This window comes from Marmota flaviventris, chromosome 3 (genome assembly GCF_047511675.1).
Source record: "Marmota flaviventris isolate mMarFla1 chromosome 3, mMarFla1.hap1, whole genome shotgun sequence".
Classification (NCBI taxonomy): Eukaryota; Metazoa; Chordata; class Mammalia; order Rodentia; family Sciuridae; genus Marmota; species Marmota flaviventris.
In genome coordinates this window covers 93,789,141-93,804,350 of record NC_092500.1, presented here as the reverse complement: position 1 = coordinate 93,804,350, position 15,210 = coordinate 93,789,141, and the positions used below count along the sequence as shown (strand labels likewise).

At 35.7% G+C, this 15,210-nt stretch overlaps 1 protein-coding gene across 3 annotated transcripts in view; it reads left to right on the top strand.

The window, feature by feature from the left end:
* Positions 1-15,210, top strand: part of Dera (deoxyribose-phosphate aldolase) — a 118,965-nt gene that overhangs the window by 37,813 nt on the left and 65,942 nt on the right. For all 3 annotated transcript variants that reach the window (XM_027955991.2, XM_071610115.1, XM_071610116.1), the window contains 3 exons: positions 21-168; positions 1,704-1,799; positions 4,349-4,483. In XM_027955991.2, coding sequence (XP_027811792.1) covers positions 21-168; positions 1,704-1,799; positions 4,349-4,483 — 379 coding nt within the window. The remainder of the gene's footprint in view (positions 1-20; positions 169-1,703; positions 1,800-4,348; positions 4,484-15,210) is intronic.

Sequence of the window (15,210 nt, the reverse complement as noted above, 5' to 3'; positions counted from 1 at the left end):
TTGCCTTTTCTTTCTACTAGGCTGCTTGGCTCCTGAAAGCTGTTACCTTTATAGATCTTACTACACTTTCAGGTGATGATACATTTTCCAACATTCAAAGGCTCTGTTATAAAGCCAAATATCCAATCCGGGAAGATCTCTTAAAAGCTTTGAATATGCATGATAAAGGTAATGTTGTATATAATATATCTGATGTTTACCTGCTTGTTTACCTCTCAATTATGAGATCTAAGAGGTCTTAAGATTCACCTGCTAACAAGATGGTAGTTGTGAAATCTATGATGGGAGCTCTGATCATATGTATGGGAAAATAATTGAAATGTTCTTTTAAAAATGGCAAGAAGACAATATGAATCCTGTTTTTAGGTCACTTCTTTCTGTCCACAGATTGAAATTTCTGGTTGAGAGTTTTCTTATATTTTTTCTCAATTCTTAAGTTCGGAAATTTTCTATCTAGTGACTCTAAAATACTAATTCTGATTCCCTAGCCACATATGAAAAAGTCAGTCTCATTATTTAATAATGACATCTCATACATAAAAGTATTTTCTGTGAGTCAGTGAAATACTTTTGAGAATAAAATGCAAATGGGAAATATTGCATGCTCGTATTTTAGGTTAGATCTTTCAAAAAAAGTCATTCTCACTTCTTTAGTGTACATGAGAGAAAGACCTTTCTGCAGTTGCCGTTAGTTTAGAATTTTAACATTTTAGTAATGGAGGAGACTTGAGAGTTAGTCCCCTTATTTTCTAAGTGAAGAAACTAAGACCTGGAAAGATCTAAGGCATTTCCAAGACACTATGTCTTATTACCTGCTGGGCTGGTTTTAGGAGCCAGCTTTCCTCTTTGTGGGATATCCTTTATGGCTTTGGCATGCCTCAGTGCTAGAGAGATAGCCCAATGCAGATATCACAGATAATGTGCAGATAATTTATAGACCTAAATATCTCTGTAGTTTTTAAAAAGTATTTATTATATTTCTTTTGAGTTGACAATAAAAATTCTACCTCACTGGGGCTGGGAGAGCTCTTGGTAGAGCTCATGGTTAGCATGCAGAAGGTTCAGTTCTCAGTACCAAAACAAAACAAAGCAAACAACCCCACCAGACTCCATCTTATTAATAGCACTTAAAAGGAACATCTTTGAGGTATAGACACTGGTTGTTTTAATAGTGGCTATTTGGTCATTTTAATTATTTATTTTTAAAATTTCAGAGCTTATACCTTAAAATGAAGTCTCCAGGTTTAGATTTTATTATTTCTTGCAAAAGAAGGAGTGAATTTAGTTAAATGTCATTTTGCTGTTCCATTCTGTATATTTATTTCACTTATACTTTTTTCCATTAACTCTCCTGTTTCAATGCTGTGCAAACCTGCATTTTTTTATCTACACAAAATAAAATATTTTAACTGAGTCATGATGAACAAGTCTACTGTTTAAGAATTTAAAAAATGATGTTATGTTAACCTTAAAGAACAGTGTATCAAAATTATTTCTATGACTATAATCAGAACATGATCCATGTTTTCAAGAACTAGAAGGGACTGCAGAAAGTAAAAATCTTTTAAGTTTGTTGCAGCATCATTGGAGTATAGTTTTTTTTCTCATTTTGTTTTCTGCCAATGTTGTAGTATAAATATATTAGCATATTGTGTGAGTTGAACTTCATATAAAGAAGGCTGCTATGATTTCTTTCTTCAAAGGCATTACTACAGCTGCCATTTGTGTTTATCCTGCTCGGGTATGTGATGCTGTAAAAGCACTGAAGGCTGCAGGCTGTGATATCCCTGTGGCATCAGGTAAGATTTATTGTGGCTTTTGTTGTTATTTTTCAACATGTTTCCACTTGTAAAATGTTGATGCCATGGAGTATTATATATTATCTTAATTTATATTAATTTAAATTAATTTCATATATATAATTAGTTATATTGATTCATGATTTTAGTATTTTTAGTTATTTATTAAAGAGCAGACATTAAGGTCTACAAATAAGGACCTACATCACCATGCTTAAGAAAACTAAGTTGTGGTCAGGTCAAAAAAAATCATAATGTGCAATACAATTTTATAAACACAAATGTATGTGTATGTATTCTGTTATATATATATGGAAAATATAGAAGTAAACATGTAGAAGGTACTGTTGTAACTCTGAGAAGTGAATTATTTATTTTGTGAATGTCAGTGACACTCAGCTGTATGCATCATTACAGTGATGTAACTGCATTGGGTCTCAAAGGGTGCAGAGGAGACAACAGTGTTGATAAGGTAGAGAATGACTCTTAGAGAACTCATATTTATAAAGTCACAAAAGCGTCATCAGAGGACTGAAAGGGGTTTGCAATGTTGGGTCCAAAAATAGGACAAAGAAGGTGCTGTGGGAGTGGAAGCGGTAGGGGCAATTCAGAGTCAGACGGCACTGGGCTTATAAACTGGGCTTGTTGTGGCTACACTCTGATGATGGAATGGCCATGAAAAGTTTTAAGCAGAGGAGTGGCATGATTAGCTTCATGGTGTAGTGAGTTAACTGTGGTAGGGGTAAGCTAGAAAGGGCCAAAATGAAGTTAGAGAGACTCACCACAGTCAATGTGGGAGAGGATGAGAACCTTCCGAAACCCAGAGGATACAGAAAAGAGGGCACATGCAGGAATTAACTGATTTAAGGTAGACTTAGCAGGATTAAGTAGGTACCAGGAAGAGGAAATTCTTAAAAGCTTTAGTTTAGTGTGTGTGTATGTGTGTCTGTGTCTGTGTGTCTGTACAGTTGACTGCATGGGATGGATGGATAGGCAGATATAAAATTAGATTCTAGTTTTAAAAGACATCAGAAAAATATCCTGATACTTTAAAAAAGCAGTCTATAAACTGCAAGTTAGAGGCTAGTCTCAGCAATTTAGCAAGACCCTTAGCAACTTAGGGAGTCCTCCTCTCAGAATAAAAAATAAAAAGGCCTGGGGATGTAGCTCAATGGTAAAGCACCCCTGGGTTCAGTTTCTGGTACCAAAAAACAAAAACCTAGCAGTCTATAAGATCATTAATTTATTTTAGGAGAAAAGCATCAAACGAAACACAGTGTACTGTATTTATGAACAACGTGTTTATGAGGATTCCCAAAGTATTTGGAAGCTATACCTTTATTGACCTTATTTTTTCATCAACCTCAGTCCAATTTTTTCCTTTATTCAACAGGGAGATGTGCTTCCCTGTAAGGTAGCTGACCCAAGGAATTTAATAACACCAAGGGAAGACAATAGGTCATCTTTATAAACAGGGACGGAGTAAATGATGAGCATATAAAAAAGGTTAAAAACTTTTCAAAAGTATAGATGTATTTTTATTTTCCTCTTACTCGTTCTTGACCCTCCTCTTGCCAGCTCTGTCCTGCCCCAATTCTGTGGACTGGTTAGGTATTTTTCTCTCCTGTATCCCTTTTCCCTTTTTTCTCATTTGGCTATTTCCTCCTTCCCTCCCTGCCTCTTTTTCTTTTCAGTGGGAGGAACCTGTGTTACAATCTGGTTATTACAGCTAAAGATGTTCATTTGTAAGTGAGTAAATCAAGAGTAAATAGAGATAGATAACTTGATCCAGAGTAGGATCCAGAATTAACTAGTGTTGGTTAAAACAAGGCTACACCTACTATGTTATGATGATCACTGTGATAACATGTTTTCCTTCTCTCTTCTTTCTTTCCTTTTGTACTAATGTTAAACTCGGGGGTTTTCCCACTGGGTCATAGCCACGGTCCCAGCTCTTTTCCTTTTTTTTTGGTGGGGGTACTAGGATTGAACTCAAGGGCACTCAGCCACTGAGCCACATCCCCATTTTTTAAGATAAGGTCTCACTGAGTTGCTTAGTGCTAAGGCTGGCTTTGAACTCTGGATCCTCCTGTCTCAGCCTCCTGAGCCACTGGGCTTACAGGTATCCACCATGACCTCTGGACCAGCCCTTTACTTTGAGATGGTCTTCTTGCGAAGTTGCTAGGCTGACCTTGAACTTTTGTTCCTTCTGCCTCAGCCTGGGTTGCTGGGATTTATCTTTAAGGATTCACTCTCAGTTGCTTGTTACTTAGTGTGCACCCTCATATGCATCTCTGCAACAGCTTAATTTTAGGTCTGCTAGAGAATATGATGTTAATATTTGTCCTGACACCAATACAACATGAAATAATGTTATTTCTTCATCCTTATGTATAATATAGGATGTTCTTAAGTGTCATTTATACTTTGTTTTCTTAATGCTGATTATTTTTTGGGGGGACATGAAACTTTTTGTTGAGCCTCTTACCAACTGAAATTTGTTTTTCTTCCCTCTCTTTTTTCCTTCCTTTCTTTTTAATTACTATTAGTGGCCACTGGCTTTCCAGCTGGGCAGACTCATTTAAAGACACGATTAGAAGAGATCCGATTAGCTGTGGAAGATGGAGCTTCAGAAATTGATGTGGTAATTGACAGGAGTTTGGTGCTAACAGGCCAGTGGGAAGGTAGGTATGTGTTCTTGCCTAAAAGAAGTCCTAAACCAGTGTGGTGGTGCATGCCTGTAACCCCAGTAACTTGGGAGGCTGAGACAGGAGGATTGAAAGTTTGAGGTCCACCACAGCAACTTAGTGAGGCCCTAAGTAACTTAGTGAGACCCTGTCTCAGAATTAAAAAAAAAAAAAAAAGGGCTGGGATTGTGGCTCAGTGGTAAACCACTCCTGGGTTCAAACCATAGTACCAAAAAAAAAAAAAAAAAAAAAAAAAGATAAAGTGCAGGGGGTGTCCTAGTTTTCTTCCCTTTGGGAAAAAACAAGGTGGGGATCTGGTAAGACAGCATGTTTTGTAGATCATTGTTCTTAGTTACAAGTCTCTAGATTAGAGGGTAAATTTAGGAGAAAACATGGCTAAGATTGCTTGTCCTTATATCATTTATAAATCTAGGTAGATGCCAATCTGCATGAACTTTTTATATTCGTTTGGAATATTATAATTAGATTAATAGTTATTTTCACATAGTAGATTAATGCACTTAAAATTTTTTTATTTTACTAATATGTTTTTCTTATAGAAAGAGTAGTTACTACTATTCTGTACTGTTTTGCTGCTCAATACATGAATCACTTCAGGCAGGTTTTTTATGAAAATTTATTTTAATATGTTGGTGGAAATCTCATTTTTTATCCTAATCTTTGTGGACTTTGAGGATGTGGGATTATGAATAAGTGTACTAAATCTGTTTTTACTCCTAATATTCTGTTTTTTAAAAACTTTTTATTTGTTCTTTTTAGTTATACATGACAGTAGAGTGTATTTTGATACATTATACATACATAGAGCATAGCTTCTCATTCTTGTGGTTTTATACATGGTGTGCAGTTACACTGATGGTATATTCATATATGAACATAGGAAAGTTATGTCCAATTCATTGTACTGTCTTTCCTATTCCCATCCCCCCACTTCCCTTCATTTGCCTGTGTCTAATCCAAAGTACTTCTGTTCTTCCCTCCCCTGCCCTTTATTGTGTGTTAGCATCTGCATATGAGAGAGAACATTAGGCCTTTGGTTTTTTGGGATTAGCGTATTTCACTTAGCATGATAGTCTCCAGTTCTTTCCATTTCCTGGCAAATGCCATAATTTCATTCTTCATACACATGGAATGAATATAGTTTCATCTTTATCTTTAAGGATTCACTCTCAGATTGCAATAAGACATTGTCCATTTTAGTAACAAGATACTATTTTTATAATTAGACATTAAAGAATCAAATAGATTTTAACTATCTTAAATATATTTGTATACTAAAAGGAGACATCAGTAACTAAAGTACAATTCTCCCTGAAAAAGTCATCATAGCAAGTAATTTAACCAAAATCTTTTAATGAAACCACAAATTAAAGCCAGAATGAGGCCAGGTATGGTGGCACATTCCTGTTATCTCAGGGACTTAAGGAGAGGCTGAGACAGGTGTTGCAAGTTCAAGGCCAGCCTTGGCAACTTAGCAAGACCTGTCTCTCCTTTTAAAAAATTAAAAGGACTAGTAATGTAACTCAGAGCACCACTGGTTTTAATCTCCAGTACTGCACACATACACAAAAGCGAGGAAGAGATTTTTTGTTTAGATGTGTATATGTAAGGTAAAAGCTAAGTTTTGTTCTAATTATGGAAGTTCTACCCACTCACTGTAATGAACAGAAATTCCACATTGTAGTAAAGGACATGGAAGTTGTCCATACTCTCACTCCCTGGAAATCATCCTGACAGTACTGCAGTGTGACTTTCAAGACCTTTTTCTCTTTATATGAACACACATGCTACCCCGACCCTTTAAAAAAGTTTAAATGATACCTATAATGTTTATCTTCTTAACCTACTTATTGAACTTGCCAGCATTTCTTGGATATCTTCTTGTGACTTTTTCTCTCCAGCTCTGTAGTAGGCCTCCTTTATTCATGGGGGATATCTTCCAAGACCTGCAGTGGATGCCCGAAATCACAGATGGTACTGAGCCCTATACATATGATATTTTTTCCTCTACATACACAACTATGATTACCTTTAATTTATAAATTAGGAACAGTAAGAGATTAATAGCAGTAATAATGAAATAACACAATTATAACAATATACTGCAATAAAAATTGTGTGAATGTTGTCTTTCTCTTAAAATATCTCATTGTGCTGTATTCACCCTTCTTTTTGTGGTGATTTGAGATGAAAAGACACCTGTGAGATGAGATGAGATGTAGGCATTGCAATATAGTATTAGGGCTAAAGGCTTTCTGAACACAAGTACTTCAGTATAGCAAGAGTTGACTGAAATGATGACTGAAATGGCTGCTAAGTGACTAGGAGAAGGTGGCATATATAGTATGAATATGCTGGAAAAAAGGATGATCCACATTCCAGGCAGGACAGCGTGGGACAGCATAAGATTTTATTACCCTACTCAGAATGGGGTGCAATTTATAACTTAAGAATTGTTTTTTCTCTACTTCTCCTTTTAGTATTTTTGTACCACAGTTGACTCCAGGTAATAGAAACTGAAGAAAATAAGACAACTGATTAGAGTTGTCTTACAACTCTATTACAGTTTGGATGTGAGGTATTCCTCCAAAAGCTCACATGTGAGACAATGCAACAAGGTTCAGAGGAGAAATGATTGGATGGTGAGAGTCTTAACCCAATCAGTGAATTAATCCCTGATGGGATTGTTAACTAGAGGCAGGTGGAGTGTGGCTGGAGGAAGTGATTAATTGGGGGTGTGGCTATATTTTGTATATGGAGCTGGATCTCTGTTTCATGATCACGATGTTTCCCTTTGCCACACTATTCTACCACTATCTTCTTCCCCACCTCGAGCCCTGAGGAATGGAGCTAGCCTTCTTCTGGACTAAGACCTCTGAAACCGTGAGTCCTCAAATAAACTTTTCCTCCCCTACAGTTGTGCTGGTCAGATCCTTTAGTCACAGCAGTGAAAAAGCTGACTAACCCAAGGGGGACTACAGTATTTATCTTCAAACTCTTTATCTATCTGTTAAGCCTAATTTCATCTTTTATCAATTATGAATTGCTTTTGATTAGGATGCAGCAAAGATTTAGGTAGAAGTTTAATTGCTCAAGTATTTATTCTCTTATATGAAGTTCAGAGGGGAGGTAGTTCCAGGGTGTTGTGGCAGCCACACAAATTTCTTGGAGACCCAGGCTACTTTCATCTTCTGTTTCCCAAACACCTGATATCTGCTGTCTTACCAAGGACACTTCATTGTCTTAGATAGTCTCTGAAGTTATTTACATACTCTTCTTAGATGGCAGGAAAGAAGTCTTGTTCCTTCCAAAAGTCTTATACAACTCTTGCTTATTGTATCCTCTTGGCTTGAAACTGAGTTAAGTGGCCGCAATGATTGCCTGCAGTTGAAGCTGGGAGATGTGGTTTTTAGCTTGGACTATTAGCAGCAATCCCATATATTTCCATTTCCTACCTCTCCCCCCATCTATACTTGTCAACAATTTTAACCCTCGCCAGCTTTAAATTTTCCACAGTTCACAAATAACTTTTCACTCTTTTAATTCATGTTGCTTTGCTTATTATTGTTCATGTGTGTTTTGGGCAATTGTAATTACCCTGAAAAGATTAATTTTAAGTAGATATTTCTGTCCTTATGTATTAATTCTGCTTATCTGCTTTTAGTCACAGATTTCAGTTAAGATTTAAGGCTTAAGTAAGAGGAAAAAGTGAGTACACGTAATATTTAAAACAAATCTGGGGGCTGGGGATGTGGCTCAAGCGGTAGCGCGCTCGCCTGGCATGCGTGCGGCCCGGGTTCGATCCTCAACACCACATACAAACAAAGATGTTGTGTCCGCCAAATACTAAAAAATAAATATTAAAAAAAAAATATTTAAAACAAATCTGGAAATAAACTACATGAATTAGTTGGATAAAAACCTCTTTGTCCTTTATGTCTTTTTCTTCAGCAGGTATAGATATAGATGTACAGCTTATATTATAACTAGTGCTGTTCTCTCTCAAATACTACTAATTGGAATATAAAAATACAATAGGAGATGGATTTTGATGTAATTGGCTATTCCTTAACGAACTAGGGTGGTTGTTTTTAAAGAACTGATAATTTCCCAATAATAGACATTCACACAAAATATAATAACACATCTGTGTCCTAGACCATACTTTTCTATTAACTTTTTCTTATAGTGCTAATAACCTCTTGACCCAAAACAAATTGAAAAGAAACATTTAATACTAGAAATTTATTTCTAAATAGAAACCTGCAGTGACTTAGGACTTTTTTTACTTCTGTATTTTGTTTTAATTTTGATTCTCAACTTAATTACATAGTATATTTTTTACTGCCATGTTTTAATATCACATGTTTCCTAGAGTTAATGTTTTGGAATGTGCTGATGGAAATGCTTATCTATTACATTTTCAAATCCAGGTGCACTGAGATTTGTAGGATACTTTGTAAAGTGCAATAAAAAGAATCCACTTTTTAGATCTAGCCATTCAGAGTGCATCCTGACCATTTCTCATGGTTAGGCCCATTCCAGTGGAGGATGTGAGCTGAGAGAGGAGACTGGAGAGGGACTTGTATTCCTCTTTTTGCATTCTGCTTGGCAACCATTCAACATCTCTACTTTGCTCTTCTATGACCTTGCAGCTTCTTCATTGTTAGCATATGACCTCCCCGCTGCTTCTCCGAGGCCACAGACATCTTCAAACAGCATCTTCTTAGGGCTCTTGCTTCTGGTTTGCTTTCCTTTGCTTCCTTTTTTCCTCTTTCCTCCTAAAACAGTACTTTCACAGTGCTGTGGCTCTTGTGTCCTTCTGCAGAGGCCCTACTCCATGTATTGTACATCATTTCTTTTCTGTATATTTAACCTTTCTATTCTAGCTCATTCTCTCAAACATTTAAGCACACTTAAGGTTTTCTTACACATTTAAAAAAACAAAACAAACAAACAAAAACCCTCACATGCCAACATCCCCTTTGTCCTCAGCTAAACTTGACTTTCTTTTTTTCGTCTTTATAACTGAAAATCTTTTTTCTTTTCTCTTTTTGTGGTGCTGGGCTCAAACCCAGGGCCTGTGCCTGTTACGCAAGCACTCTACCACTGAGCTACAGCCTAATCTTTAGGACTGAAATTGTTGAAAGAGTCCTATTTCTTTGTTTTGAAAACTTCTAATCAAGATAATAATGACCTTTCATTTAACTGTGCCCAGTGAATTCTCCTTGGTTGTTGACTTAGCTTTATTCAGCAGTTTGCAACAGTGGACTCTCTCTTCCTTCTGGAAACACCATCATGGCTTTGTGACTTTATATCCTGAGATTCTCCTTTATGTTTCTCACTGGGTTGAAAGCTCCTCCACCTCCTCTATCATCCCTGCAATGTTCTGTCCCAGCACAACCTCTTCTTAGACTCTGCACACTCTCTTAGAAAGCTGATTTGAGTTATGTTCCCTATAACAAAGGCTGACAGACCTCTGAGCACTAGAATCTGGGTCCGTCTGACTTCGAACTCATATTCCATTTTTTCACTAAACCATGTTGCTTTTCATCCATTGTTGCTATAAATGTACACATTCAAAATTAGTGAATCCTGTTAAGAATCTCTTTTAGAGAGAAATCTATTAAAGTATTTATATTACCCTACTTTTTTTTTTGAGAGAGAGAGAGAGAATTTTTTAATATTTATTTTTTAGTTTTCAGCAGACACAACATCTTTATTTGTATGTGGTACTGAGGATCGAACCCAGTGCCGGGTGCATGCCAGGTGAGCATGCTACTGCTTCAGCCACATCCCCAGCCCCTCCCTACTTTGTTAATGATTTCTATTCAATAAAGTTTAAAGTTTTCTGATTATTTAGAATTAGTTTGTCAGTAATTTTCATATTATCTGGGATTATAATGATGCTTTCAGGAGCTACTGAAATCCTTGAGGTGATTCGCCACAAAGCTGACAGTCCAGACTGCTGTGTTTTTCGGTATATAGACCTTTTTAGTTGATATTGTTCTGGTCCTTTTAGTCTGGTCATTTGCAATTCAGCTTTTTCCTGGTGGGTCATATTAAGTTTGCTATCACATGCTTCCTTTTCTGACAGTACTTCTCTCACTTCTCTCCATCTGAAGGTAGACATGTACACATATAATTTGGACGGTGATTTTAATTGGATACACTGTGGGGTGTATTGATGGTTCTCAGAATCATTAGACAAACATTTTCTGAGTACTTTACCCAGCTCTTCCTCTCACAGAATCTCTCCCACTGCTGGGTGCATCTGCAAAATCAGAATTAAGAGTTGGATGTGAGCGAGGAACAGGCTAGACTGTGCAGACTGTGAGTTGTGGCATTTTCATTGAGTGTTACTCAGTTTCATTGAATGTTAATTTCAGTGAGTGTTATTCCTATGACTGGTATGTGTAATACCATGTGTCTTTATGGTAATGTTGAAGTTGGCATCTATGTTACATTTCTCAAACGTTCTTTGAAGAGAGCATTTGCCAGAAAGATTTGTCATCACATAAACCTTATTGAGTAGGTTTTGAAAATTACCTACATTCTATAGTGTGTAAATACATAGAGGTGGTTTTCCACTTTTTAAAATGACCTTTCTGTGCTGCGTATATGTACCTAATATATTTACCAATAACATGGAAATGCTATTAATTCAGACCTTACTCAGGAATCTTGTTCTTTGAGCTCAGGACCTAACCTCGATTTGGCATACCCATTCCACACTGGAGCACCAGCAGACCTGTTTAAGACCATCTGTGATATAGATGTATACATCCAAAATTAGTGAATTCTGTTAAAAATCTCTTTTAGAGAGAATCTATTTAAGTATTTATATTTCCCAACTTTGTTAATAATTTCTATGAGACCATCTGTGATATTTTCCCCCAAAGTACAATTAGCGTAGCAATTGAAAGTATTGTCTGTCTCCTGTACCCACAGCCTCCTGTGCTTTTCATCTCTTTCAGTTGCTCTTCCCTGAGTTGTTCTCTTAAACTTGATTTGTGGAGTATAAACCTCATAGCTCTCAAGAGTTTCAGGGTGAGAGAATGAAATTTCATGGCCAAGGCTATGATGTCTTTCATTTTCTTACTTGAAGTGGATCCTAAAAAGGTTGAATCTGATCAATAATCTATTTTTCTTATTTGCTTATTTTTACACAAGAAGAATGATAGAACATCTCTGAAAAGAAATTATTTTCTTTCTTTTATAGAGCTGTTAATTATATTATTTCATCAGAAAAGCATTTCTAAATCTAATATACTTTTTAGGGAGGAATCACATAATCTATAATCTGTGGTTTCTTGGTATTGAGGGTTGTTTATAACAGAGAAATTCTGTAGATACTCATGGCAGCTCTGTGCTTTTATGGTTTTTGTTTTTATGCTATGATTCTTCAAAACTTCAAATACTATTGATAAAAGTGTGTGTGTTTTATTTCTTGTAGGTTTTTTTACTACCTGGTATTTTAGCCCATCTCTATTTTCATCTTACAAGTTTAATTAGTTGCTTTGATGGATGAAGCTGTGTTCTTGAATATTTTGTGACTTTTTTAGTACTAAAGGTGGCTGTACAATTTTATATTAAGTGTTTTACTGTACATATAATTATCTTAAGAGTTATTTTAAGGCCATTTTTGTGCAGTGTTGAACATCTTTCTGGTACTCAAAAATAATTGCTTAGATATGTTCATTAGCAATTATTTTTTTAACTGCTTTTGAATAGCATGAAATATAAAAAGAATTCCGCTTTCTGGCTTTTAGATGGATACATGGTTTCTAAGTATACAGATTCTTGCATAATATGCCATTCTACACATGCAGACTTTATTTACTACGGTTACTAGGTTGTCTACATCTGGAGTAGTATTTTTCCAAAAAACTTAACGTATTCTCAGCTACTTCAAGATTAAGAATAGACTTTCCTTTTAGATGGAACCTGGAGAGAAACCCGGTAATTTTAGAGGGAAGTAAAATGCTATAGGTCCTGTTGGCAGCTGGGGGCAGTGTTGCAGAAGCTAGAGCCAGTTGCTAAACTATTGTGGAAGCTGAGGGAAAGGTTATCAGTGGGTGCCAAGTTAGATAGCAGCAAAAAGTTCTGGTGTTCACTGCATAGTAGGATGATTATAACTCTGTGTGTGTGTGTGTGTGTGTGTGTGTGTGTGTGTGTGTGTGTTTGTACATCTTTTTAAATGTTTCACTATAAAGAAATGACAAATGTTTGAGTAAATACATTTACCCTGATTTAAAAGCTTCTCAATGTATAATGTATTGAAAATGTATCAAAACAACACATGGTACAGCATTAATATGTATAATTGTTATGTTTTTATTTATCAGTTAAAAGTTAAATTGAAGAAACAAAACAGATGCAATATGACCTCCTTTGCTCCTATCCACTGCTTGGATCTATACTCTGATGCACACAGGCCTTTCCCAGTGAGGCCGAGTTCCCTTGACTCCTGTCAGCAAACGCTCCACCAAGGCAGCCTTACTTGTTTTTCAACTGGGAATGCTGAACAGAGGTCATGTTATGACATCCACTTCTCATCAGTGTGACAGTAGTAGGAGGGATGTGGGGGGACAGGCAGGAGACGAGGCCTCTGCAAGTTTTGCCATGATATTGATTAAGCATCTGCAATGTAATATATCCTGGATTTCTAGGACACCCACTTTTCACTACTCCTGAAAACCTCATTATAAGTCAAAACATTTATTATCAGGTTTTTAATATAACATCACTATGCCAGCCAATTCTCTGGTGTACATGTTTTGTTAAGTTTTGCATTATTCTGACTAATTTACAGTTGAGTATTTGAATTCCATTTTCATTTGTCAGCCATCTTTTATATTCCAAATTAATATTTTTCTGGTATGTGGCAAGAATTGTTCTTTCTTTTCTTTTCTTTTTTTTTAATGGAGAATTTTCAGTTTTATAATGTTTGAATTTTTAACAACGAACATATATTACATGAGTATGTGAGCAGAAAATAGTAATAAAGACTCTATGGAATAGGGCCATGATATATGCAAAGGCTTAACTGAAAGGACTTTCTTGAAGTATTATTTATAATAGCAAAAATCTGGAATCTGAAGTATTTAATAATAGGAAAATGCTTGAATTAATCTTTATGTCAATGTGATAGCAGATTGTATAACTGATAAAAATTGTGCTATAGACCTATATTTATAAATATGGAAAGTACCTATGATATATTGAATGAAAAAATAAAAACAGGTTACAAAATAATATCTCCCACATATAATCACGTTCTTTGAAACTTTAAGAACTGTAGAGTGGTTGATAGTCTCAATAGCCTTTCCATTTAAAAAAATGCTTAGATGCTAAACAAATTATAATAAACATGTCAAACATGTATATTTTGGTGTGGGGTGGGGTACTGGGACACTCACCACTGAGCCACATCCCCAGCCCTATTTTTTTTTTTTTTACTTTAGAGACAGGGTATCGCTGAGTTGCTTAGCACCTCGCTGTAGCTGAGGCTGGCTTTGAGCCTGCAATCCTCCTAATCTCAGCCTCCTGGGATTACATGTGTGTGCCACTGCCCCCGGCTTCAAACATGTATTTTTAATTTTTATTTTTGAGTAATTTTAAACTTACGGGAAAGATGCAAAAATTGTATATGAGACTCCAGTTTGCTCTTTATGCAGTCCTTTATTGTAGAAATCAACCTCATTTACCATTTCTGTCCTTTGCTTATTCTCTTTATTTGCATACACATATACACACAGTTTTTTTCGAACTGTTTAAAATTAAGTTTCAGACCTGTTGACCCTTACCCTTAAAATACTTGTATTTCCTAAAAAGAACTTGTACCAAGCCACAGCACACATTAAGTACAAAGTCTTTGCTCAGATTTTGCAGATTGTTCCTGTGGTGTTCTTTATTAGGTCTAGGATCAGTTGTTAAATGTCTCTTTATTCTTCAGTCTGAAACAGTTCTCTGTCTTTCCTTGTCATTGAAGATTAAAGGCCTGTTATTTTGTAAAATATATCTCAGTTTGGATTTGTTTTGGGTTTTTCTCATTATTAGCTTCAAATTATTCATTTTTGACAGGAATCACAGAAGTTTTGCTCTGTTCTTCTCAGTACATTATTTCAGGAGTCACAAAATGTTAATTTTTCCAGTTCTTAACAATTTTACTTTTTTATTTGGCTAGGATGATTTTTGCCAAGTTTTTAAATGTAAAATTAATAAGTATTTTGCATTTTAATAAGTAGTTAATACACATTATAAATGGAGATATTTTGAGACTATGTTAATATCTTGTTACTCACCTAGCTTTTATTCACTATTTTATCATCCATTGATAATTCTTCAGTTATTACTTTGATAGTTACCATATGGTGATTTTCTAATTTCATTATTTCATCTATACTTAGTTGGCATTTCCTTGTCTCTCTTCATTTTTTCCTTCTTCCTTCCTGCCTCCCGTCCTTCCTGTCTTCCTGACTCCCTCTTTTCTTCCTTCTCTCTCTTCCATTTGTAAGGATTCATATATTTCTATTTTACTTAATTGGTTATAATTCTTATATGATTGTTACTTATTTTGATACTCAGATTGTCCCTGATATGGCCAGTAGGAGCTGCTTCAAACTGGCTCCTGTGTGCTTTTGATGTTTCCATCATTCTTTGAGAACCTTCTTGCTTTATTGTAAAAGATGTTTCAGGCT